This window comes from Lichenostomus cassidix, chromosome 11, assembly GCF_008360975.1.
Source record: "Lichenostomus cassidix isolate B80296 chromosome 11, HeHo_3.0, whole genome shotgun sequence".
In the NCBI taxonomy this organism is placed as follows: Eukaryota; Metazoa; Chordata; class Aves; order Passeriformes; family Meliphagidae; genus Lichenostomus; species Lichenostomus cassidix.
The window spans coordinates 3,590,783-3,615,008 of record NC_139492.1 but is presented as its reverse complement, the minus strand read 5'-3'; the positions used below and the strand labels follow the sequence as shown (position 1 = coordinate 3,615,008).

The following is a 24,226-nucleotide window of genomic DNA, read 5'->3' as shown; positions in this document are numbered from 1 at the left end:
AATGTTCAGATATAATTCAGCATTTAGTAGTTCAGACTGAGGGGGAAAAATCAGATGCAAAAAAAATCAGGGAGGGATGATTACAACGAGTTACTTGAGGAAAGGAGGGAATAAAAGTGACAAATCTGTCAGGAGCAAGTGTGGCTCTGGCTCTGAGGCTGTGCTGGTGTCCCTCAGTGCTGCTGGTCTCAGCCACCTCGTGTTTGCAGCTGGCACAGCTGGAGCAGCTCTGTCCTGAGCCCTTGGGGCCAAAGGGATGCTCAGCACCACCAGAATTACAAACAGCTCCCTCTGGAAAGCTCCTGAATGTTTTAGTCAGAGAGCAGCTCCAGCATTCCACTGTAGAGGATGAGGGATGGGGAGAGAGAGAGGCAAAGCAAAACCAGCAGAAAACAAATTTGTGCAGATTGTCACAACAAAGTCACCAACAAAAGCTCCCCCGGGCCTTCTGGGAGGCTGAGAACCACTGTGGCTGGCAGAACTAGGCTTTAGATCTGTTACAAATTATTTCTCTTATTATTAGTATTTAAAGGAGTATTTGAATTTTGGGCTTTTGATTTTATAATAACAATTTCGCTTAATTGCATAATCATAGAATGGTAATTGCGTTTCATATCTTCCTTTATATTCCACCGACATAAAAGACCAAGTTAGATTCAAACGTGTGGAATGGAGGGAATAAAAGAACAACCAAAGGAACAATAGTCATGTCAGTAATATTTTACTTTAATTCCCTTGCTATAAAAGACTGGGATTCAGATACTTCATGTAGAAAAAACCCCCAATTTTTTATCTTTGTTGACTATCAGCCATGGATAAAGAAGCCTTTTTGTTCACCTGGCCAGTGGACCAGAAAGTTGTGAGTTGACTTGAACTTGAATAAGTGAAGAGTTCATTATTCTGAACAAAAAGTGAGGTGCAAGACTACGGGGGAAATGCTGCCACAAAGAAATTAAATAAGCTGGAGGTCTCTACGTTGGAATTAATTTGTTACACTGAGGTGAAAGGCCTGAGGTGTGTTTGAAAAGCAGAGACTCACACAGATGTCTGTGCTGCGATTGCAAAGAAGCCTTAGAGATACCCCTGAATTTAATTTTCCATTAATTCCCACAAACTTTTCCTATTTAGTGCTGGCTGTCACACACTATATTGTTTTCTTCTGATTTGAGAAACGCAGCTACAGGGCCAATAGAGAAAATACAGTTAGTAATTTTTTTCCCCCTCTTGAAAACGATGTATTTGTTATTAAACCCCTACCAAAAAAAAAAAAAAAAAAAAAATCAAATCATATTAAACCGGTGGGTTTGAATTTCCACAAACCTCGACAGGCAGAGTTAATCCTGCAGTGTTATCTCTCCCCCAGCTCATTTTTCAAAGCAACAGCAGCACCTGTAGCTCTTGTTTATCCCATGTTTTTTGGGCAGGAACATCAAACGGCGGAGAAGAGAAACAATGCAGCCGTGAATGGCAGCAGAATAAGACAAATCAGAGCCACTTTCAAATGGAAAAGACCTTTGAGGTCACTGCTCTTTCCATTACCATTCCGGATTTGTTACCTGCAGATTCTCAACTTTGCAGCCTTTATTTGGAGTTACTTGGCTTCCTTTTAAACAGTCAGCTTGTAATTTATTTTCAGGGCTCAACTGTTTGGTTTTTACAGCAGAGTTTTTGGGTTTTCCTGTTCCATGCACTTCCAAAGAGGAAGTGTTCCCAAGAGGTGAATTTGCTCAAACCAATACTCCCTGTTTGTTTCTTTGTTTTGTTGATTAGATTTTTTAAAAAACTTCTAGGATATTTTAATCTTCTACAGAAATTTTCTACTTTTCAGAGCAGTTTTATTTAAAAATAAGTTAAAAAAGAAAAAAAAAAAAAGATCATTTTAATTAGCAAAGCTAAGGAAGTTTGCAATATACATTTTTCCATTTCTGAGAAGTGAAATATCCCTGTTTTGGCAAGAATATCGAAAACTATCAAAATGGGAGAATTTTGCTGTGCAAGGTGCTTTATTGGGGTGTTTGGGTTTTTTATTGCACTGCTCTAATTTGAATTACATTCCTGTGCTGGAGCACTACCCTGCAGGTACCCAAAATATCACCTACATTATGCTCTCTGAGTAATTGGCAATTGCTGATATTTAGTGAGTTCCAGAGATGTAAATCTCACCTCCTAAACCCAACAATAACAGCAGCAATATCCACTATCACTCATTACCTTTGTTACTTTGGTCCACATTAACATTTATTATCATTTTTGCTGCTAAATATCACTGAAATTGCTATTTTGATATTTTCAGTGATTTCAGGCTTTCTCAAATGCCTGTATGACAAAAACCCCATTTTTATTCGTGTCCTGAAAGATTTTGGTTGATCAGTAAGCAAAGGATGGTTTGGGTGTTGATTGCTTCAATTTAAACCAACCCTGATTTGAATTTCCTTCCCAACACAGAGCTGTGTCCATTCTTCTGATTTCTCTGCTGCTTCCTTCAGTCCTGCAATGCATTCTGCAGTTGGCTTGGGGAACACACCTCCAGTTAATGGGGCTTGAAATGGCCCAGAAATCCATATGGATGTCCATAATTGGAGACAGGATGTTTGTCCACCCAGTCAGAGACACAAGGCAAATAGAAATGCCCCCAAATTACACATCAGCATATTTAAAATGTGCTTAATAACGTCGCGTTTTATTGAGGCAATTAGGTGGGAAATGGCATTTTACACGCAGTTGAAACCGTCCAAACACGTTCCAGAAGTGCAGATGTGAAAAAAAAAAACCAAAAAACCAGGACAGTTTAGAAGATGTGTGTTTGGAATGCAGAAGGGAACGATGTCAGCAGCAAATGCAGCTCCTTCCCTGAGAGCTGCAATATTATTCCTGATGGTCATTCTGGAGGCATGAAATGGACATTTAAAGAGATTGGTTTGATAGCCCATTTAGTGCTGTGAATTCAAGTGAATGCTTTTATGTTTTCATTTTCTCAACAGTGCTTCACAGTAATTGTTGATACAGGCTATTTTGTGTTTCGTTTCTGAACAACTTCTTAAAGCCACGTAAATATTGCATTTCAGATAGTTATCATCAGAATTGCTCTGGAGTGGCCTATGATTAAAAACTACATCTGACTACATGAGCAGTTTGAGTATTTTCCTGCTGTTAATGGTCACTATACACTGTGGGATGTTTGTTTCTTTTCACTGTCTCTGTCCTTGGATATTTCCCCACTCCATAACATCCAAACAACTCCATGTGGACAGCTTGCTATCCAGATTTGGGGGATATGAAAGATCAGGAGGAGATTTGTTGTCCTTAAAGGTTTGATGATGTTGCTGTTGCTTCTGTAATGCTCAGTGGATATTTACAAAGCCCTTTAAAAGGGCCATTGATGATTGGAGTATTTCAGACTGCACCTTAAAGCCTCACTTTATCCATGTAATTAATTGGGATATGTCATTGGCTGATACTTATTTAATTCCATGCTTAGGAGTAGTTCTTCAAAAAATTCGAAACAGAGCAGTGTTATTTAAAAATAAGTTTAAAAAAAAAAGAAAGATTATTTTAATTAGCAAGACTAAGGAAGTTTGCAAGATACATTTTTCCATTTCTGAGATGTGAACTATCCCTGTTTTGGCAAGAATATCAAAAACTATCAAAATGAGGGAAATTTGCTGTGCAAGGTGCTTTATTGGGGTTGTTGGCTGATACTTATTCCATACTTAGGAGTAGTTCTTCAAAAAATTGAAAAAATATTGAAAACAGACAGGTTTTATTGAAAGCACAGCCAAACCTGGCAACTTTCAAATTTGGTTTTTCCTTTCCATGGCTTCCAAGCACAACACTTCCCTCTAGTTTTTATTCTCGCTCAATAAGAATTTCTTCAGATGATTAATTTAGGATTTCAAGCTGGGTTTGGCCTATACCTACAGGTCTGAATGTGTCTGGACTGTTCATGTTCTACTTATTTAAAACTGGTGTAACCTGTGCTGTGCTGCTGTGGGAGATGAGATCTGACTGCCTGAGCAGTTCCCAGTCCTTTCAAAGGTTGGCTCCCTGCTACAGCTGATGCATTTCATTTTCAGCATCCGTAGGAAAAAAAATCAGCAGACTGGTTCAACGCTGCTATTTCAAAAGTGTACTTATTCATTTCACTTGTTGAATATTTTCAGCCATTCGGTTCAATTTATCAGATTAGAACATGGGAAAATATCCATCCAGGCTGCAGGCAGCTACCTCTGCAATTGGTTAGTTTTGACAGAACTGAAAAGTGAAGAAAGCATTTATTCCCTATTTCTTAAATGAAGGTGACATTGCTCTGGCAAAGTATCCAACTGAAATTTAAAAAAAATAATAATGGAATACATCTTGACTGCTCTCCCCTAAAACCACCTCATCCCCAGTAAGATACTTCATATCCCTGGAGAACAGGAATTTTATTAGAAGATGTTTTATTTGATAAACCTCACAGAGCACCGGGCTGAGTAGCACATGGTTGTGAATTTCTAAGCAAGGAGGGTTGGAATTTCCTTTCAGAGAGTGTTTCTTTCACACACTCCTTAGGAACAGCTCATGACACAAGCAGTGTGTGAATACCTGGCAGAAAGAGGAGAGACCCAGACAAGGATCAGCAGAGCCCTTTGGCTTCCCCAGCACTGCTGTGGAGCTGCACTGCCGCCTTGTAATCACCAAATCAGCACTGAGAGAGCCTTGGAATGTCCCTGCTGGTGTCACCTGGAAATGTCCCTGCTGGTGTCACCCCGGAGGAATGACTGCAGAGTTCCCCTGGGCAGGCTGGTTAGCTGCCTTTGGCACAATTCCCCTCTGCCCTGCCAGCTCTGGGCTGATTGCAGAGCACATGGCAGCGTTTCAGCTGCTGAAGTTCAGTGCTGACACTGAGCTAGAGCTGCTGAAGCTCTGAGTGCAGTGAGGAGACACTCATTTCACACACACAGTGCTAAACACACAGTGCTTTTCCTCCCATTAACAGCTTGGAAATAATTTCTCACATAAATGAGAGATAAATGGTGTGTGTGATGTTAGAAGCTGCAAATTTTCAGGATAAACTTATTTAGTTTTGTGGTCTTTATAAACTTTTCCCCAAGGTGTTAGGTCCAGTGAGATCACCAGTTTGCTCTGGCTGATATTAACCCCGAATTTGTTAATTGCAGGAATGAAAGCACAGGATATCTGCCTGGGAATAATCCTTCAAACGATTTGGGGTGTAATTTATAATAATTTATATGCACATGATGCAAATACTGTGAAACTTCTTGTGTTGAAAGTTACCTGTGGCAAATCAACTGGTGATGCACGTGAAAATCATTTCTATTTTTCTAAGTTCTACATCAAGGCTAAACTAATAACTATGCATCTAATTAATGACCTTTCCTAGATGGTAAATCCAGGAAAGAAGTACCTGGATGTTGATTAGCTGCCTAATCAGAAACACAGGGCTGATCTCTTCCATCATTTTTGCTACCTCTTTAGAATTACTGAGGTCTCAATAAAGTCCATGATGTAATGTAGACTTTTAATTATGCCAGATTAATGTAATATTTCTGATGAAAGGGTAATTGAAAGAAATGGAGCATGCATGAGCTGAACTCCAAACTCCAGCTGTGTTAACTCTCTTATTTTAATGGGAATGAAAGGCTGAATGCATCTTGGGTAAAGCTCATTCCTGTAGCAGAGGGTCAGCGTGAAACTGAAATGCCTTTAATTTTTATGGGGTTTTAACTGCAGTGTAGGAGCAGAGTCTGTGTAATAGAGGGTGAGCTTGGTCTCAGAAGGAACACATCTCTCAAAGGCTTTTAATTACTCAATTTAGACCTGTTTCTTTAAAATAAGCAGGGAATTGAGTCACTAGGATGTAAATATGGTCAGAGAAAGCTCAGACTGTGGCAGGGAAAGCTGGGAAATACCAAAGTATTTTCTGAGATCAGGAGTTCTGCAAACACCATTGCTAACTGCTGATGGGAAAGGTTCTGCTGGAATAGGAGCTCCTGGCAGCCTGAACCACAAGGAATGATTTCCATCCTACCAGGTGCTTTCCTGGAATGCAGATTATGAAATCTTAATCTAAAATTTTGTGCATTTTCTCCTCAATTTTATTCTTTTTTGTGGATCAAAACGAGGAATAAACCTTGAGTTAGCCCACTGTGAAAGAGAGGGGTAGCTGTGCTCACTGAAGAAGCCAATATTAGAAACTTGGGCTGAATTGCACCTTTTTCAAACCAAATCAGCATCTGAAACCCCAATTCAGGGCTGTCCTGTGGAGTTTGCCACCAACATCAACTCCAAAAATTGAAGTTGGTTGGAGTAGAAAGAGGGGTTTGTTCCATTTAAGTTTTTATGTCATGAGTCTCCCTACCCTGAACTAGCTACTTAGACCTAAATCCTCACAGCATAATTACTAATAACAATGCAATCAGCCCATTAGATTCAGATAAATTCTCACCATATTTGTCAGTTTTCTTGACCAGCAGAAGCAAACCTCCTTTTCCAAAGCCAAAGCTCTGATGCCAACAGCCAGCAGCTGTTTCTGTGCTGTGCTTTCTTACCTGAGCTCATTAACCAGAAACGTGATAATTCAGAAATACATGGCAATAACCCTGCCTTTTGCACTGCAATCTCACTGCTTGGCTGTTATCCTGGAAGGAATGAGGCTGAATGTGTCTCTCAAGTATCAAAGGGGTGGAGCAGAGGAGAAGTGAGAGATAAAATAGGTGAAGATCACCGAAATGAGAGAGATTTCAGGAGAAATAAGTTCCCTATATCTGTGCTCACTTTGTGCTGTTGGTTCATCCCCAGGGAGCCAAAGGGAAAGGTGGGAAGGACCAGGTAAGAGCAAAAATTCACACCTCACCTTGGTGTTTTGAGTGCCTTGGGCAGCAAATCACTCCTTGTAGGTAATTTCTGTCAAATGGCATCTGAAACAGCACATGGTGTGTAATAATTCCTGAGTGCTGAGGCCAGGGATGGAGACAGAGCTGATAAAAGGAAAATAAAATAATTACTCGGCCTAATTATCATTAGAGTGCAGATCTTAACCTGCCAGGCACAGGCTTACCAGGGAATTAAGTTCTTAAAAGAGATACTTCTCATTGATCAGCAAATGTGCTCCCTGCACGCTGTATTTGCACATTTTATGCTCTCAGTATTCCTTAAATACGAATATATTTTATGAGCTATTGCCAGCTGCAAACATTAAATCATCTGTGCAATAAAATACGTAAGAATGGGTAAAAAATTAGAAATTCAAAACAAATGTAACCCCATTGAAGTGAGTGGATAAACACCAGAAGTCTTCAGGTGAGAGCTGAAGGCTCAAGTAAGAGGTAGACTCTAATAATTTGGGTCTGTGTGTGCATTTCTGCAACTTGGATTTGTTCCTCATTATGGGGACAATAAAGAAAAAGAAAAGCCAACAAGAAAACTACAATTCCTATACAGGAAAACATAATGACCACTGGAAATCCAGCTGGGAGAGCAGGGAGATTTTAAATATGGGCCAGAGGCTCACAGCTCCCCAGTGAGGTTATAACAGAGCAGTTGGGTTGGTTTCAGTGGATTTCCTCACATTCAGCATTGAGTTTTCTGGGCAATACTTTGCTTATCCTTGATTTCTGGAGATTTTGTGTTAAGGGATTTACTGGCCAGAATTTTTTGGCTTATTTACTCTTTGTATGACCTTGTCAGACCACTTGTAGAAAGTAAATTAGCAACTGACCCACTCAGTTATTAACCACAGAAACTAAGATTTAGAGTGATGCTCTATAGGACAGAAACAATTCCCAACCAATTTTGGGTGCAATGGAAAGAACCAAGACAGATTTGATCTTGCATATTTTTACTTACCAAATATGATTGTCCACTGAAATTGTACAGGGCAAAATTCTGAATGTTGAATCTGATTTTCAGACGCAAAAACTACTCCTTTAATAACCTTTGTGAAAGAATCGATCATCATCAATGAGTTCCAGGCAGCGTTTGGGATCAGAAAATTCTTTTTACACACCTTCAGTCCAGGCTGGTGGAAGAGCTTAGCTGAATTCCCAGCAGTCTTGCCAGTGCTGAGAGTTTTGTGGAATTGTCAGCAGAAGCAGCTGTTGGGTCACAGCTTTCCATGGGAGCTGCCCAGATCTCTGAAAACACTTCAGGGGAAGAGCTGTCACTGTGGGCTGTGAATGAGAGGAAAACCAGGGATGATCCAGGACTGTCCAGGATAATACAGAAATCTTCCTGCAGGGGAAGGAGGCAGTGGAGGAGCCACAGCTACAGAGGGTTTGTCAAAGGGAAATGCTCTGCACAGCTCGAGGCTGACAGCAGATGAGCACACTGCAGCCTCAGTTTGTCAAGGGCTCAGAAAAGATGCTGTAAACCTGCAAACTGAGGGGAGCCTGGGTGGGAGATTTAGCTGTTTGAACGGCTACAAAAAGCCCTTTGGGACAAAGTGGGAGAGAGAATCCTCTAGATTGACACAACCTAAATGTACAGACCTGGAAAGGAGATTCCATGGCAAAAAGCTGCTCTGGTTTGTTTGTGTTCTCAGGCTGGAACAAGAGGCAGGGTGATGATGTTGTCCTGAGCAATCAAAGGACTGGCAGGGAGTGCTTCAGGGGGAAGATTTAAGGGCTGAGGTGTAGCTGTGCAGAGCTGTCAGCTAAACATCCAAAAGGTATCAGAGCTACAGGGTGACATTTTAGACCAAATGGAAAAGTGGGAAAAGAGAGTAAGATCTCCAAAGTGTCAGCACTGCTGTGGCTGCTGGGCAGGAATGGATGGTGGCACAGAAAAGGGGAAGAAAGTGGGGGTAAAAAAGGTTTCCTAAAAAACTGGGCTGGAGGAATGAGACAGAAGGATGGGCTGGAAAAGTAAATAGAGAAATCATAGTAAAATGACAGGAGGAGATAGTCCCAGGAGCATGGGGAACATCAGATGTTCAGGTGTGGAATTAAAAGGGTCAAATCAGCTCATAGGTCAGAAAGGATGGAGTTGAGGAGGAATTGCAGTGAAAGAAAATCAGAGCAAGGATTGCAGAGCTTTGAGGTGGAAGGAGTGAGGAATGGGGTGGTGCTTGCAGAGGCAGGTGGGGTAACAGGGAGGATCAGCAGTTTATTTAGACAAAAACTGGCCTGCAGTGGATAAAATAATAGCAAAGGGAAAAGCAGGTTCATAATTAAAGCTGAACTAACTAGGTTTTGTCCACCATTTACTCAGGAAAGTCAACGTCTATGAAAGGTAGTAACATTCATTATGTCTGTCAATACAAAGTAAAATACACAAGTTTTCTTCAGGTGTGCACATAAATCACCAAGTCCTGCCCTTTATTTACAAGCTGGTGCTGAAGCAGTTCACTGGCTGCCCAAACTGGGGGGATATTGATAAATTCTGTGCTGACAGATTTCTCTGGTGCCACTGCAGCCTGTGGATTGTGCAGCCATTCAGTGCCACAGCTGCTGGTCATCCATCATGTCCCAGTGCCTGTCCTGAGCAGGGAGAGAGACCTCCAAGGATCTCCTCAGGATTCAGAGCAGCTTTTTCAATCCTAGAGCCACTCTTGGCTTCTCTGAGCCAGGATTGAACAAATGCCCTTTAACGACACTGAGCTTCATTGGGATCAGGAAATGCTATTTTTCAGGTGGTCTGTGAGATCAGAGCCTCAAACTCTTTCTTTTCGCCACCCAGGAGATCAGGTTGTTTATGAGAATTTAGTTCTAGCTGGAATCCCTAATCCAAATATATCCTTTGGCAGTGATGACCATAAATCTCCTATATGTGAGCCTGGATCCTGCTTTTGTGGCCAGACCTTTTCTGTAAGCAGCAAGCTAGAAATCCACATGCCAAGTAAATCCAGATTTTGTCCTATTTAGAAATCTCAGTTAAACTTCTCACTTCAGTGAGCGCCATCCATCAGTCCCTCTATGGATTTCTTACACTTAATTTGCTTTATTTACCTTTGTTTACCAGAACTGAGGTGCTGCAGGGAAGGAGCCAGACAGGTGTTGCCATTCTGCATAATTCAATATTGGCATCAATTCAAATGATAACGAGAAACAAAACAGATAAAACAGCCTTATCAATAATTATATTAAATTAGATTTGCCCCAAAAGGCAGACAGATTATTAAGAATGTTTAAAGGGCACAAACCCACAATTAACACTGAGCATTCAATTTCTGTGGTTGTGACAAAACTATCAATATGGCAATATTACAATCTGAAATAAATATTAGACAAATGTTAGCGGAGTGAGTTTTCATGTCTTTTCCCTGGTTTTATAGGCTGAGTGTGTAACTAATGTTGCTTTCGCTCCTCAACTCTCTTTTCTGAATTTCTTTACTGCCTTGGTAATATCAGAGTGCCCATCTAAAACAGAATTCAAGTTGTGCCACCTTCACTTCATTTAACAAGAAATCCACATAAGTCTCATATTTCTGTAACAATATTATGATTCACCAGGCCTTTTATCCTCTGCTATACTCACAAATTGTAAGGCACTATGAGTGTTATTTTTCCAGAGATATTGTTTGTTTGCTCTTTGTCAGGGTGTGCAGGGAGAGAGGAATTGGAGGAATTTCCTAGTTCTCCTCCACAAATGGAACTCCTGGATGGGAATTCAAGGGGGGAATTAACTCCTGGCTCGGGATTTATCTTCACACCTCCACCCCACACCTCCCAAAACTGCACCACAAGGGTCTCTGAATACCCCAAGGAACATTTAGGGGTTTCCTCTTGGAGATTTCTGCCTTCACAAATAATTCTGGACCCAGATAATCAATATTTATCCACTGGCAATGTACATGCACTCAACCAGAGATGTGATTGGAGGGGAAAAAAACCCCAAATAGTTCGAAGCTGCTGTGATTTGCATGGCAATACTCACCCCCATCATCTCCCATCCTTTAGGTCTGTAACAACTCCTGCCATCTGAAGCTGTCCTACCGAGTTGCCACGGCAACGAGAAGAAGGAAAAAAAAAAAAACATCAGATCTGAAGATTGCAGTTTACAAGGACTGCTCTTCACTCCTCGGCCTCAGTTGCTCCAGTTTAATTTGCAACCTCACTCAACCTTGGTGTTCGACAGCCTCCTCTCCTCTTCCCTTTAGCAAAGGATTCCTCTTGCAGGACACAAGGTTTACTCCAAATTTTCTCTGAATGTTAAAAGACCATGACATCCAAACCCGACCTTGGGGGAGCAGGAAAAAAAAGAAAAAAAAAAAACCCAGATTGACTCCATTTTTTTCTATCTGTTGACTTGTTGCTATTCAACTGTTCAGAAAATATTTTGTCTGTGGGTTAGTATTTGTATATGTATGAGTGTATGTATATATATATATATTTATATAGAGAGAAGAGTTATACCACAGGTTTAGCTTTTATAAAACGTTCATCTGGAGAGTGAGGCGGGAGGGAGCAGAAGAACACAGCCACAGATGAATTGCAGCCGTTCCACCATGGCTAAACCTGCTGGGTTTGCTGCTCAGAGTGTGGCCAGCAGAGCAGAGCCTGTGGCCACCAAACCCAGCCAGCCTGGCACCTCTCGTACCTCAGGGTCAGCAAACAAGGGACACAACTCCCCGGGGTTTGCTCTGAGCTGAGCTGCTCTGCCCAGCCCCAGAGGGAATTTGGGGTGCAGGAGGAGCTGCCAGCTGTGACCCCCAGCGAGGGCACCGTGTGACAGAGGGGACACGGCTGGGACAGGTGACAAAAGGTCTGTCAGCTCTGCAGGTGAGCAACAACCAAACAAGAGCTTGCCAGGGCACTGACCTCTTTCTCAGCCCGTGTGGCAGGAGCTGCTCTGCCCTGTAAATCCCCTCACAACACACATTTCTATAATTTAATATATATATACATACATACACACGTACACACAGTTTCCAGTTAAGAGTAACAAGAGCATTTCTTTGTGTGTGTAAACTTACCACACTCGTTTGCAGACATGGGGAGAAAAAAGGGTGTTTGTTCTCTATGAATATGGATCCTTTTTTTATTCTGTGAGCATGTAAGGTCTGGAAAAAAAAAAAAATTCCTTCTAACTGTATGAAGATGATCATCTTGTTAATAAACTGTAAATGATCCATCAAAGCTCACACCAAATTTTTATAAAAATTAACACAAAAAAGTATACTAGTGACAGACTGTGGCTTTTATTAGAGCTTGCCAGTAACTAGGGTAAGGTAAGTGTCTTAGAATATTTTAATAAACTTGCTTATTTAAAGTTTAAACAAGAAAGCTTCCTTATGCAATAGAACTTTGCAGCTGCATTCTTTAGTTAGCATTTTTACAGTACTTATGGGTCACACTCTATGGCATCCCTACTGCAGTGAGATTATCAGCATATCTTCCACACCACGTCTATGTTTCAATAGTAAAGATTTTTGGAAACGTTAAAAAAAAAAAAGTCCAGACATACATTTAGTTTCCCATAATGCTACACTAGATATTAAATGTGTGTTGGTGGTTAAAATTTGCTGTACAATAGCTTTTCTCTGACTTCCTGTATTGTACCAAATATGAAACAGGGTTTTTTTTTTCCTTTCTCCTTTTTTTTTTTTTTTAATCAAAAGGAGTAATAATAACAGCGACAGAGGAAAAATGAGTTTGTGTTCTGAGCTTTCCTAACGCCGTAGATTTCCTGATAAGATAGGAGCTGCCTTCAGACAGGAACCAGTTTTTCTCTTCCAGCTTAACTCCTGCACTCCTGACCAAGTAAAATCTGTAAAATCTCCCCTGATCCCTGCAGGATCCTCTCGGTCTGTGTCACCAAGGTGACACTTCAGGGTCACAGGGAGCTGCTGCTGGTCAAGGACACCTCGAGTGGCTTTGGCAGCTTCAGGCATTCCAGCAGGGAAGTGTCTGATCCCAAACATCCACCTGGCCATGTGTCCAGTTCTTTTTTTTTCTTTTTTTTTTTTAATATAGATATTATTTTCAAGCAATTTGGTTTCAAAAGGAAACATTGAACCACTGGTTGGCACCTCTGGAATTCCAACGTGTATGTTCAATGAATGCACCCAAAGATATTCTGCACCCTGTGCTTTGAGCTACACAAACCTCTCCCTTGAATAAAAGAAAGTATAATACCCTCCCCCACAAATACTCTTTTTTCTACTTGCTTTTTTCCTCTCTCCACCCAGCAAAACCCTGGAAAGACCACCTAAGTCTTTCCAGAAAGATCCTTCCTTGGCTTTAGTGTCATTTCTCTCAAGTCCCACAGAAATCTGCCCTTCCCTGCTTTCAGCCAAAGCTCACAGAGCATTTGGTAAATCATTCCAAGAGCATCCAAAACGAGGAATAAAATAAAATCTCTTCTGCCTGGAGCTGCACCAGCAATGGGAAGATTCTCTCTACCACCCTGTGCCCAAGGATGAGATTTTCTTGGATCCAGTACAACCTTCTGACCACGAGAGAGGTCAGGATTTGGCTGAAGCTCTGACCTGAGGTGCATCCAAGCCTCCAGTCCCATTTTCCCTTTATTTCTGCTCCCTCATTAAAGCCTCCCAGCTTTCCCAAGTGTCCCATGTGGAGCCAATCCCTGGCCCAGCCAAGCATTCCAAGAGGAGATGGAGCTGCCATGGGAATGTTTCTCCCTGTTTGGCACAGATTGTGGCAAATTCATAGTGTGGCACCAGTGAGGAACTACAGGAAAATCTGAGTTTTCCTACCTGGATAAAGGGTGTCATCTTGGCTCAAAAAATGTCCAGTTCCTGAAACAAAGGAGCAACAGCAAGTTAACAATTTTTCTACAATATAATGGAAAATCAGAAAATTTACAAAATTGGTTGTATTTTTTCCTAATAGTTATGTTTAACATCTGCTCAGCCAAGCTTGCTGTTTTTATAGCATATCCCTCATTCCTACCCAGCTATTTTAGTCCCACCAACATTTCTTTCAGTCTGTGTTTGTAGATCTATAAATGCTGTCTAGAGTTGGAAAGGCAGTGAACTTCCGATTATCATTTTGTGACATGCACAAGACGTTTTTATTTGTAAAAATCATTTCCCTCGAAAAGACTATCTGCTGTTAAAACAAAATTTGGGAACAAAAATCCGTGAGAGAAGTTCATTAGCGAGAGAAGCTCATTTTTGGTGTCCTTGCTAATTGAACCCTGCTCTGTACTCCTCATGTGTGCTTTTCCAATATACCTATAATAATGTGAGCATTATTAATGTCCATTTTGATCAGTGGCTGTAGGTCTGGAGAGTGAAACAAAGGGAAATGAGCTGAATTTGCTGCTGGGTGTGGAGGAAAATTGGGTGAGAGTGGAACAGTGGCTGACAGACCCTCTGAGCTCTGTTCTCATCATGTTCACTGCTGGGAACCAAACACAACTCCAGCACGAGAACTGAGATTCAGTTCATCATATTCCCATGAAATTTTTCATCTAAACCTCCCCACATTGCTTTGTCCTGGCTGGCTGTCAACAGTAAAGCTGCAATGTTTGTCTCAGGATTGCTGAGTGCTTACATATGACAAAAATTTGGGTTTGTGACACGCAGGGAACCCACAGGTGACTTGTGCCCTTCACTGACCAGCTGAACCCATTTCCAGGGCTGCCAGGATAATTTGGTTTAACCTTTATTTGGAATGGCTGAGGCCAAATAATTTGTCCTGTGCTCTTACATAGTCATTTTTTGGATCACTATAATACAAATCTCATTTGCTAAATTATGGACTTACAAGCAGTTTGTAGTGCCCTATTTAAATGCCTTATCACTACAAAAAATATATATATTATATTGACAACTCTTGTCTTGCCTTTGCAAAGGCCTCCTGTCTGAAATACTGAGAAAGCTGCCAATTTTCTTCTCAAATGTTACTAATTCACTCAGCCCATTGAAACATAGCAGAACTCTGTACACACATGATTTTACTCCACTTGGCCTAAAGGCTAAGTTCCTTTCAGAATGGGTTTAAAAGTGTCTTATTTAATTTTACAAAAATTCATATGAATTCTATTAAAGTCACGCTGGCTTGAGAAAACCAAGTCCAAAGCAAAACTCTGCTCCTGTCTTGCCTTCATTGCATCTCCAGAAACGCTGTTGTCTGAGAGATCCAATCCAGTGCTAACACAAAGAAAAATTAAACAGAAATTATTTTCTTTCGGTTAACTCTATAACCTTTAGGATTACCGTGCAATGCACATTAATAATTCTCAATATAACAATTCTATTTAAAGCAGAAATAGCTGAGCCTTTCCTCCATAAAGCACAGAACCAACTGACCACTGCACAACTGCTATGTGTGTATATATGTAGATATATAGAGATATACACATATAAATATATATATAATATATATGCAGGTGGAAGGAGATTGATACAACACAGGGACTTGGAATAAGCAGTTGAATTCCCTCAGTTAGGGATGAATTCCTGACAGAAGGGACAGCATGGGCTACAGGTACTGAACCAGAATGATTTAAAGCAAATCAAAAAGGCAAAAAAACCCACACACCAAACCCCAGGTTTATCCCAGCTCTCCTGTTGTATTTCTGCTACCTTTAGCCTTCCCCTCTGATCACAGTTATATCATTTGAAGATATGCATCATTGTTTACTGACTCATTTTGGTTGTCTGTGGATCAGCAGTGGCAACGGAAGGGTTTAGAGCCAGAATTCCTCATTCCTGAGCTTTCAGTGTTCGGGAAAGTTTCATCCAGCCTTGAGCATCACACTCCTCCTGTGCATCAGCAAGTGGCTGTGCTCTGTAACTTGGGGTGAAATTAATATAGTCTAGAGCCAGGCTGGGTGTCAGGATGTGCATCAACACCCTGCCTGGGACTGGGAGTGTGGGATAAAACCATGTCTGGGGGGCTGGGATGGGGAACTCAGCACCAAGTTGTGCTGTTGCTGCCATTTCAGCCAGAAACGTAAAATCACACCTGCCCCATAACAATCTCTGTCCCTTCAAATTACCACCAAGATTATTTTTATTAGTATTTCTTGTTCTTTTTTAATAGTCCAAGCGAGGAGGAAAATATTTTGTTTGCTTTTCAAGGTGCTTAATTCAGCTACTTTTCCAGTTAATCATTGCTTTGGGCCCTAGTTGCTGAATCGCTTGCTGTTTCTGAGGTGTAAATAAACGTTTTGATTTATGACGTGGTTGCAAAGAAACTTGTAATTTATTTGTGAACTGCTCAAATAAAGGATGTATGGGCTTTTACCTTCTGTCTGGGCCTAGACCTTGCTGGTGCAGAGCAGCAGGCATGGAGAGACACAAAATAACCTCCAGGCTGGCAGAGGAATGGAACAGCCTGTGCTAAATATCAGAAACCCACAGGATGTCCTTAGTGAAGGAGGTAAATTGCAGCTTTCAGCTCACCGTGATGTGGGTTTGGAATGAGAATCTGGAATTTACAGAATGGTTTGGGGGAAGGACTGTAAAAATAATCTTTTGAATGACCTGGAGTTTACAGAATGGTTTGGGGAAAGGACCTTAAAAATCATCTTTTGAATGATCCAAAGATCGTTTCAACCTCCCTGCCCCTTCAACACCTCCCACTATCCCAGGTTGCTCCAAGCCCCTTCCAGCCTGGCCTTGGACACTGCCAGGGATGGTTTGACCACAGGAGAACAAGGTTTGACTACAAAAGAACAAGGTTTGATTACAGGAGAACAAGGTTTGATCACACAAGAAAGCAGCAGCTGAATATTCAGCTAATAACAACAATTTGCCTTCTAAAGCCCCATTTCCATTGCCTTGAACCAAACTCAAGCCATATGTCCCCAGGCTGGACTGTGGCCAGGAATTCTTGTGGACTTTTGTGCAATTCCTTTCTACAAGAATTGCATAAACAACACAGAAGCTGGCTGAACAAACTCCTCTTTACCAGGGAATTCTTTTTCCAGCATAAAGTGAAAGCCTGTTGGCTTCCTGAAATTCCTGTGAGTTGTTTTTTAGATCTTCTAGGAAGTTATCTAAAGTGACAGCAGAGCCACATAAAGGCAGAATATCTCTGAAAATAGCCTTTTAATACCTGTGGGAATAGAGGGAGCTGGGGAGGGAGGGCAGCAGTTGAAGGAAACATTTGAGTACAAACCCCAGCAGCTTTCTGTCACCTCCAGCTTCTGCCTATTGCTGATGCTTTAGCAGACTTTGAACCTGAAGGGTTTTTTTCATGTGGTCCATAATAAGTAGAGGATGAAAGAGCCTACATGAGGCTTGTGGTGTAATTGAGCAAAAGGTCATTACCTGAAAGGCACAGCAAACGTGTGTCACCTCCTTTGGTCTCAGCTGAGCTCGTTGTCCTAAGCTAATGCAGTGCCTTGAGCCCTAAGAGAAGGTTTGAAGCAGCACTAAGTTAAATCATAAGCAATGAAGCATTAAGAGAAAGCAAATGCTGAATGGTTTTTAGCTGGGGGGAAGTTTTTTGCTGCCCTTTCAACCTCACTGTGTCTCATCTCCCACCACCGTTCTGCTTGCACACTGCTGTCAGTTGGTCACTTTGCACAGCTCAGCCCAGTTATGGTTCTTTTCTCCAGCAGCAGTAAATCAGAGCAATCCCTTCGCCTTTAGCACAACCTTCTCACCTGCAGAAACAAAGGCAAGGTCGCTGCTCCTGCTGGAAGCCTTTGGGAAGCTCAACCTCCACGCCTCTGGCCGGACTCTGCTCATCCTCCTGCCAGTGCCTGCTGACCTTTTGCTGCTCCCGTGGTCACTGCAGGGAGTGACTCCAGCCCAGCACAACTCCTCTGCCTGTGCAGCACTTCTCTCTGCTCTGACTCATTTCCCAGTTTGCCATTCCACATGCTGTCATGGGATATCCCCACCAGTTCTGTGGCTGGATGCACTTTCCCTGACAGGCTCTCCAAAACAAGAAAAGGTGTTCAGAATACTTGATTGCTGCAAGGCGTGCTGAAAACTCAAACTGTAAAGCATAGCTGGACATTTGTAATTAATATGCCATGCAATTAAAAGCAGTGATTATCACCTGCCTTGGGGTTGCAGTGTGCAGTGTTGGCTTGGCTGGCACCAGGGGAGATAACCTTTGGTGGATTGAGACCCTAAATTCCCACTGGAGTCACTCAAACCCCAGAAGCCTAAGAGCTGAACATCCCTCCCTGCAACTGATAAAATAATTCTATAACTATCGAGTATTTCCTTTGGTTTTAAGTCATCGTGATCTAATACACTCTACATTTTTTTCCTGTGTCTCCAAGGTAACTTAATTGGCATCATGTTTCATACTGAGCAAAACCAGCAAAACCTCCAGAGAACAGGAGCCCCAATTAACAGATTCCCAGCCTTTCATATCCTTGATTGCTGAAAAGAAGGAGAACAACGTGGGGGATGTGTAATTCATGTGGGGATCACAGGGAATGTGACAGAGCCCGTAGATAAAGCTCAGCAGAAACCATCTATTGCAGTAATTAGAAAAAACCTTGTTACAAGACAGTGACTACAGAAAAGATTTAGATTTTTGTGCCGTTAAATTCACGTGCACAAGCTGGGACCATTAAGTACATCCTGTAAGGACTACCCTGGTGCTGGAGAGCCCAGTCCCAGTGCCTGGCAAGTTCTGCCATGATTACTAATGCCTGGAGCTGCATGAATCCACGTGAAAATGGCTTTCTCTTGGATCCTGCATGGAGAAGTCAGAGCAGAAACAGCTCTAGAGAGAGCTCTGGTTTCTGTGCATGAATGTCCAGCCATCCCTCCTGCACTGCTGCTTGGGCTTGGCACCTTGTGAAAGACCCACCAGAGCTTTCTCTTTCATCAATTCTGCAATAAACCTTTTAATTGTAGTTGTCTGTCGTCACTCACACACCTGGGGAGCTCCAGCCCTCCTAATTCCGGTTGCTTGGCACCAGGGACTTTGTTCTTTAGCAAAAAAACACCCAAAAACAAGTACCTGAAGCAAATGCAAATATGTGCTGTGCTCAACTCTCTTCTGGGCTTGAGTGGAGGAAATCCAAGGCTTGTTTTCTTCAGGTTTTTCATCAATTTTAGGCAAAGTCCTCTTGCCACTGCAGCTCTTCTTCCTGCAGAAGCTAAATAAGTGAGGGAGGCATTATGTGCAGTTAAGTACCTTCATTTAGTGAGGCTATAACTCCGAGCTACACACAGAGGTGTAATGGATTTATTGTTCAAATCAGAGCAATAAAATGTGTACACATATAAATATAACCAGTTAAGGTGATGAGCTTTATTATTATACACACACACACAAAATAATAGGCTATTTTTTAATTGCTTATTAAACAGTGAATACTCATTAAAAGATCAGTTCACAGGGAAAAAAAATACCATGCAATTAAACTGCTCTACAGACTAATTAATATGGGAATTGGGGCAATTCTAATACCTTTAAAGAGGTGGAAGTGGGGACAGTTGGCAGCATGGATTTGTACCACTCATTTTCATTAGCCTGGCAGATGGATTTCCTTCTACTTTAGGGTTTTGAGAAGGTTCTATTTTTTGCTTTCAGTTTCAAAGGAAATGGAGGGGAGGGAAATGGGAATCTTCCTAATGTGGGTCTTCACACAGTCTGGATAAATGATAATAGATTTATCTTCTTACCCCACAACACTCACCTCTCCCCTTGTTTCTGTACAGACCAGCTCTTGGCACGCTGCATCTTTCCTTTAAACAAATAAATCTGAAATGCCCTAAGATTTAACAGCAGAATTCTCAGCCTGTTCATCTCCTCGACCATGGAGCAACTTTTCCCTGTTAGGGGGAAATCCCTGTTAGCTTGCTCTTCCCAAAGGCTGCTGTGCCATCAACCATTGTCACCAGCTGCCCAATTTCCTGTGGGTCAGAAAATTCACCATTTTCACATTCACATTCACCAGCTATAAACCAGACTTTCATGGGAAGTATTTTCCTACCTTACTGACAATAGAAATTAAAAAAGGATGCAAAATTTCTAGGGAGACACCACTGCAGGAGCCTGCTAGCCCTTTTTATTTTTGTTTGTATTTTAAGCCTCAATCCAACAGTTTCCCTGTTTAGCAGAGAATGTCACAGGAGTCAGGACAGTGACAATTCACCCTCATTTTTGACAGGAAAACAGCAGAGGTTTGCTAGGAACAGTTGTGTGCAACCAAAATCAGGATGGTTTCAGAGCAAAAGCCAAACCAAGGTTTGGTGCTGCTGCTTCTCCCTGGAAGTCTGAATTTTGTTCAGTTTGGGAACTCCACCAAGCAGCCAGCTCTGGTTCCTGCCCTGTGGAGGTCAGTCTTTCATTACACAACACAACTTTGGTGTTTACTGCTCCAACCAGACCTGAAGATGCTCCCAGCACCTGAAGCCTGACTGGTTTATGTTTTTGGGAATCCATTTGGCTCTTGCTTTACACCTGAGCACGTTTGTACTGCTGGGGCATTCCCACCAAAGCATGAGACTGTAAAATCAGCTCTGGGATTTTTCTCCCAGTTTGCAGAACTGTAAATTGCTCTGCAGGGTGACACACTCTGCTCTGACCTGGGAACACTGTGGGTTTCAGTTGTGAGAAGGAGCAAAAAACCCTTTTCCAGGCACTCACTCAAGAGAGGTTTCACTGGCCTAACACAGTGGCTTCTTCCAAGTATTTCATTCTGTTATTTCTCTGTTAATAAATAAACAAACAAATAAATCAAATCCCTGTTGGTTTAGGGCTGTAAGAGATGAAAGAATTAATTTTTTCCCCCATGTCAACACTGTGCAGTGCTGCTGGAGCCTGGCAGCCACAGGAGCTTGGCTCAGGCTGCTGCTCTGCTCTCCTCATTCCCATTTTGCTCAGCTAGCCCTGCCAGAGTCCCCTGGACATTGAACTCTGCGAATTGTTGCAAATATTGCAACCTCCGAGTGCAAAATGAGCTGCATGGGAAGCTGTTAGAGTATTAACAATAACCTCGGGTTCTCAGGGAACAACAGGCACCTGCTCAATGGCAAACATGCTCTCCAATTGACACTCAATTATCGCCGCATATTTTAGCATAATTTTTGCACCTTATCTGAGACCTACCAGGAGCCCTGAAAGGCTGTTTATTAATTTGAAAGGAGGCTGCACAGAGCAAGGCAAAAATGGGAATGGGAAGAGCTGGAGTGCACAGAGAGTTTAGCATTTGAAGAGAATTCTGGAAAAAATTCTGCTCTCTGTTGTAATTCTAGTTTAGGTGGATGGGAATTGAGATATGAATTTACAGAATCCAGGCGGTTAATCTTGCTAATTACCTCTAAGGTATCATAAAAATCTAAGAAAGATTTGCTTAAAAAAAGAAAACAAAAAAATAATCCAACAAAACCCAAATAAGTTAACAACAGCCCCGCCCACCACACATGCAAAAAACACCCCCAATCCCTCAAAAAACCCCAAAAAAACCTCCAAAAAAAAACCAACAAAAAACTTGAACAAAGAAAACAATAAATAGTGCTCCAGAAACATTACCTGTAACTATGGAATACCTTAAACATTTAACAATTATTGCCAACATTTTTAGACTGGGAAGCTAAAACTTAATGTCTAAAATAATTTAAAAAGTATTACATGTTTTCAGCCATTACCTGCATCATAAATAAATTTGTATTTTCAACAGCCTACTATAAAATTAAAAGATATCTCCATTCATCCAGAGACCCAGGAAGGAGTGCAGCCCTAAAAACCAAAATAACCCAGCTCTCACTCATATATACAATATAAGGCCTGTGAAGGGATGAGTTTTCAAACTCAGTTGACTTTTCCAGAGCTCATTTATACTTTTTATAATTGCTGCAACCTGATCCTAACTGTCTCTGAATGATGGTTAGTGATTAATATCATATTAACCATGGTCTTCTCCCTGAATATTGAACTCCTTGGACAGTAGGAATGAATATTTGCATTTTATGTTAATGTCAGACAAGTTTAACTTCCCAGCTGAACCCAGAAGGCTCAGGAGTGACATGTCCTGCTAGTCACAAACAGCTGTACTTCATCCAAAATCCTATTCCTCACATCCTTCACGACTGGGACACGGAATTATTCCAAGGGATGAGCATTCCTAAGGATGGGGAGGGGATAGAGAAAATTTGCCATGGCCGAGTGAGTAATATTGAATCCTTGATAGCTGAATTTTTGTCTCCTCTGTGCTGCATAGGATCAGCTGTGCCTGGAAACATCTTCCATTTTAGGGGCTGCAGAGGTGAGAACCCACCCACATAGTATAAACAGATGTACTCCATATAGGGTTGGCTTGTTTCAAATTCAACTTCTAAGAAACAAGCAGAAAAGCCAGATAATGGAGTCAGGTAATTTGCCTCCAGCAGGCAGGTTGAACTATAAATATATATTATTCTCCATCATGTCCCAAAATATAATTGAAAACAGAAAAGGCACAAGTCCCTTATGAACCTAATCCTATGTATGTTTAACCTGTAGGTTCCAAATTATGTTCAGAAGGGACTTTTCCTCTGCTGGGCACAGGAAAGATCTAGACACACAAGCCAGGATTTTTTTGCACATTTTTCCTGATATCCTCATCTTTAATTTTGCTTCCTCTAATCTTCCTGATTACTGATTACTCTAATCCTTACCCCCTGAAAGTAAAGCTCTGATAATTCTTTCCTGCTTTCTTCTCAGCCTTTCAGATCCACGTTCCCCTTTAACATCTGCAGTCAGACAAGTCCCACTGCCACCAACACCAGATTTTTAAGGGGAAAAACATGTTCCCTTAACTGTTAATTACCATTAGCTGCCATTGTTTGCCATGTTAAATAACTTGTATTATCTTCCCTGCCTTGCTGCTTGCTCATTCCCTCACCTCCATTACTCATCCTCTGTTAACTTCCCTCTCCACCTCATTTCTGGGTTATGCCTTTGATGGACCAAGCGATTATTTTTCAGCCAACGACCCAATTTACGCATGAAACAAAGTGTCCCCAGAACGACTCGACGCTCGCCTTCGTTTCAAACAGCTTAATCTGTCACTCTCCAAATGCTGTTTTCTAACGGAGCATCTCATTTTCCCCTTTGCTCTCCCTTCTCTGCAGCCCCACCAGCTGCAGTGTGACAAGGAAGGAGATGGATTGATCAAACGGATGAGTTCCGCACGGAGCAGTTCCAACTGGAGAAACATCCAATGGTGGTTAAATATTATACACTTGTACACCCTGCCTGAAAAATGAGCATGACTAACACAGCAGTCAGAGCCCTTTCAAAATGCCTTTCTGGGCACAATTGGGCACGTTTTCCGACATCAGTTTTGTCGTGCCAGCTCTAATTAAGCCTGTCTAATTACTTCTCTTACAAGGGTTTCAGGTTGAGCATATAAATTTCTGAGGCCATTATCTGCTGTAGGTGTTTAATTGTCCTGCAGAATAGCAGGGAGGAGAGGTTCAGAGGGAAAGTTAACACTTTTCATTAGGCTATGTGACATAATTGGGGGAGCAGACGAGGTTTTGGACCCATAGGATTTATGTTAAATATCAGTGAGGAATGATTTCACCACATGTCCAAAATAATGTACTTTTTTTTTCTCCCTTACCTCTCCCAGCTGGTTAGATAAAATTAGCAGAAAACTTTTCTGCCTCATATTTTCCTAAGTTTGAAACAATTGCTACATATAAAGCATCTCCAGAGAGGAAAAGCAGCTTTCAGATGAACAGACTTCTCTTTGGCTGGGTCTGTTTGCAGCAAACTAAAAAGGAGCTAAAGGAAATTGGAAGGAAATTGGAAGGAAATTGGAAGGAAATTGGAAGGAAATTGGAAGGAAATTGGAAGGAAATTCAGCTCTTGCTCAGCCTTGACAAGAATTAGGTCTTTCCGGGCATGGCTTAAAAAAAAAAATCAACCCAAAAAAACAAACTAAACAAAGAGAAAATCATCTCACAAACCAAGAACTGCCAGTGCTTGAGGTGACAGAGGTGCAGCAGTGGAGAAACCTCTGCCCTTTCTGCAGGTCCATCATTGCCATGAGAACATGGCAACAATTTCCATGAATCCACAAAGGATTATGGAGAATTATTCTCCACAAAATCCACTCTGAGGTGCAAGTGGCATTGAGTTTGGGGGATGAATTCCAAGAAGAAGTTTCTGATCTTTTCCCTGCTGCTGCTCACAGAAATTCTGCCAACACAGCTCCCTGCACATCTCACCAAGCTCTGGAATTTGGATTTCCATGGATTTGACCAACTGAAGAGGCCAAGCAGGGTTGAAAGCACAGAACCTAAAGTGAGAAATATGGAGAGGAGGAACCAAAGTCCCAAATTAATTCCACTTTGCAAATTCACATGTTAATTTAAATTGGGAGGGGGAAGAAAGTTATAAACTTA

General features: G+C 41.6%; 1 protein-coding gene across 1 annotated transcript in view; it reads left to right on the top strand.

The window, feature by feature from the left end:
• The window catches only part of CDH13 (cadherin 13), a 421,556-nt gene extending 405,400 nt beyond the window's left edge, over positions 1-16,156 (top strand). The window contains exon 14 of the mRNA XM_085071452.1: positions 10,899-16,156. Coding sequence (XP_084927578.1) covers positions 10,899-10,906 — 8 coding nt within the window. The 3' untranslated portion in view covers positions 10,907-16,156. The remainder of the gene's footprint in view (positions 1-10,898) is intronic.
• Positions 16,157-24,226: the final 8,070 nt, after the last annotated feature.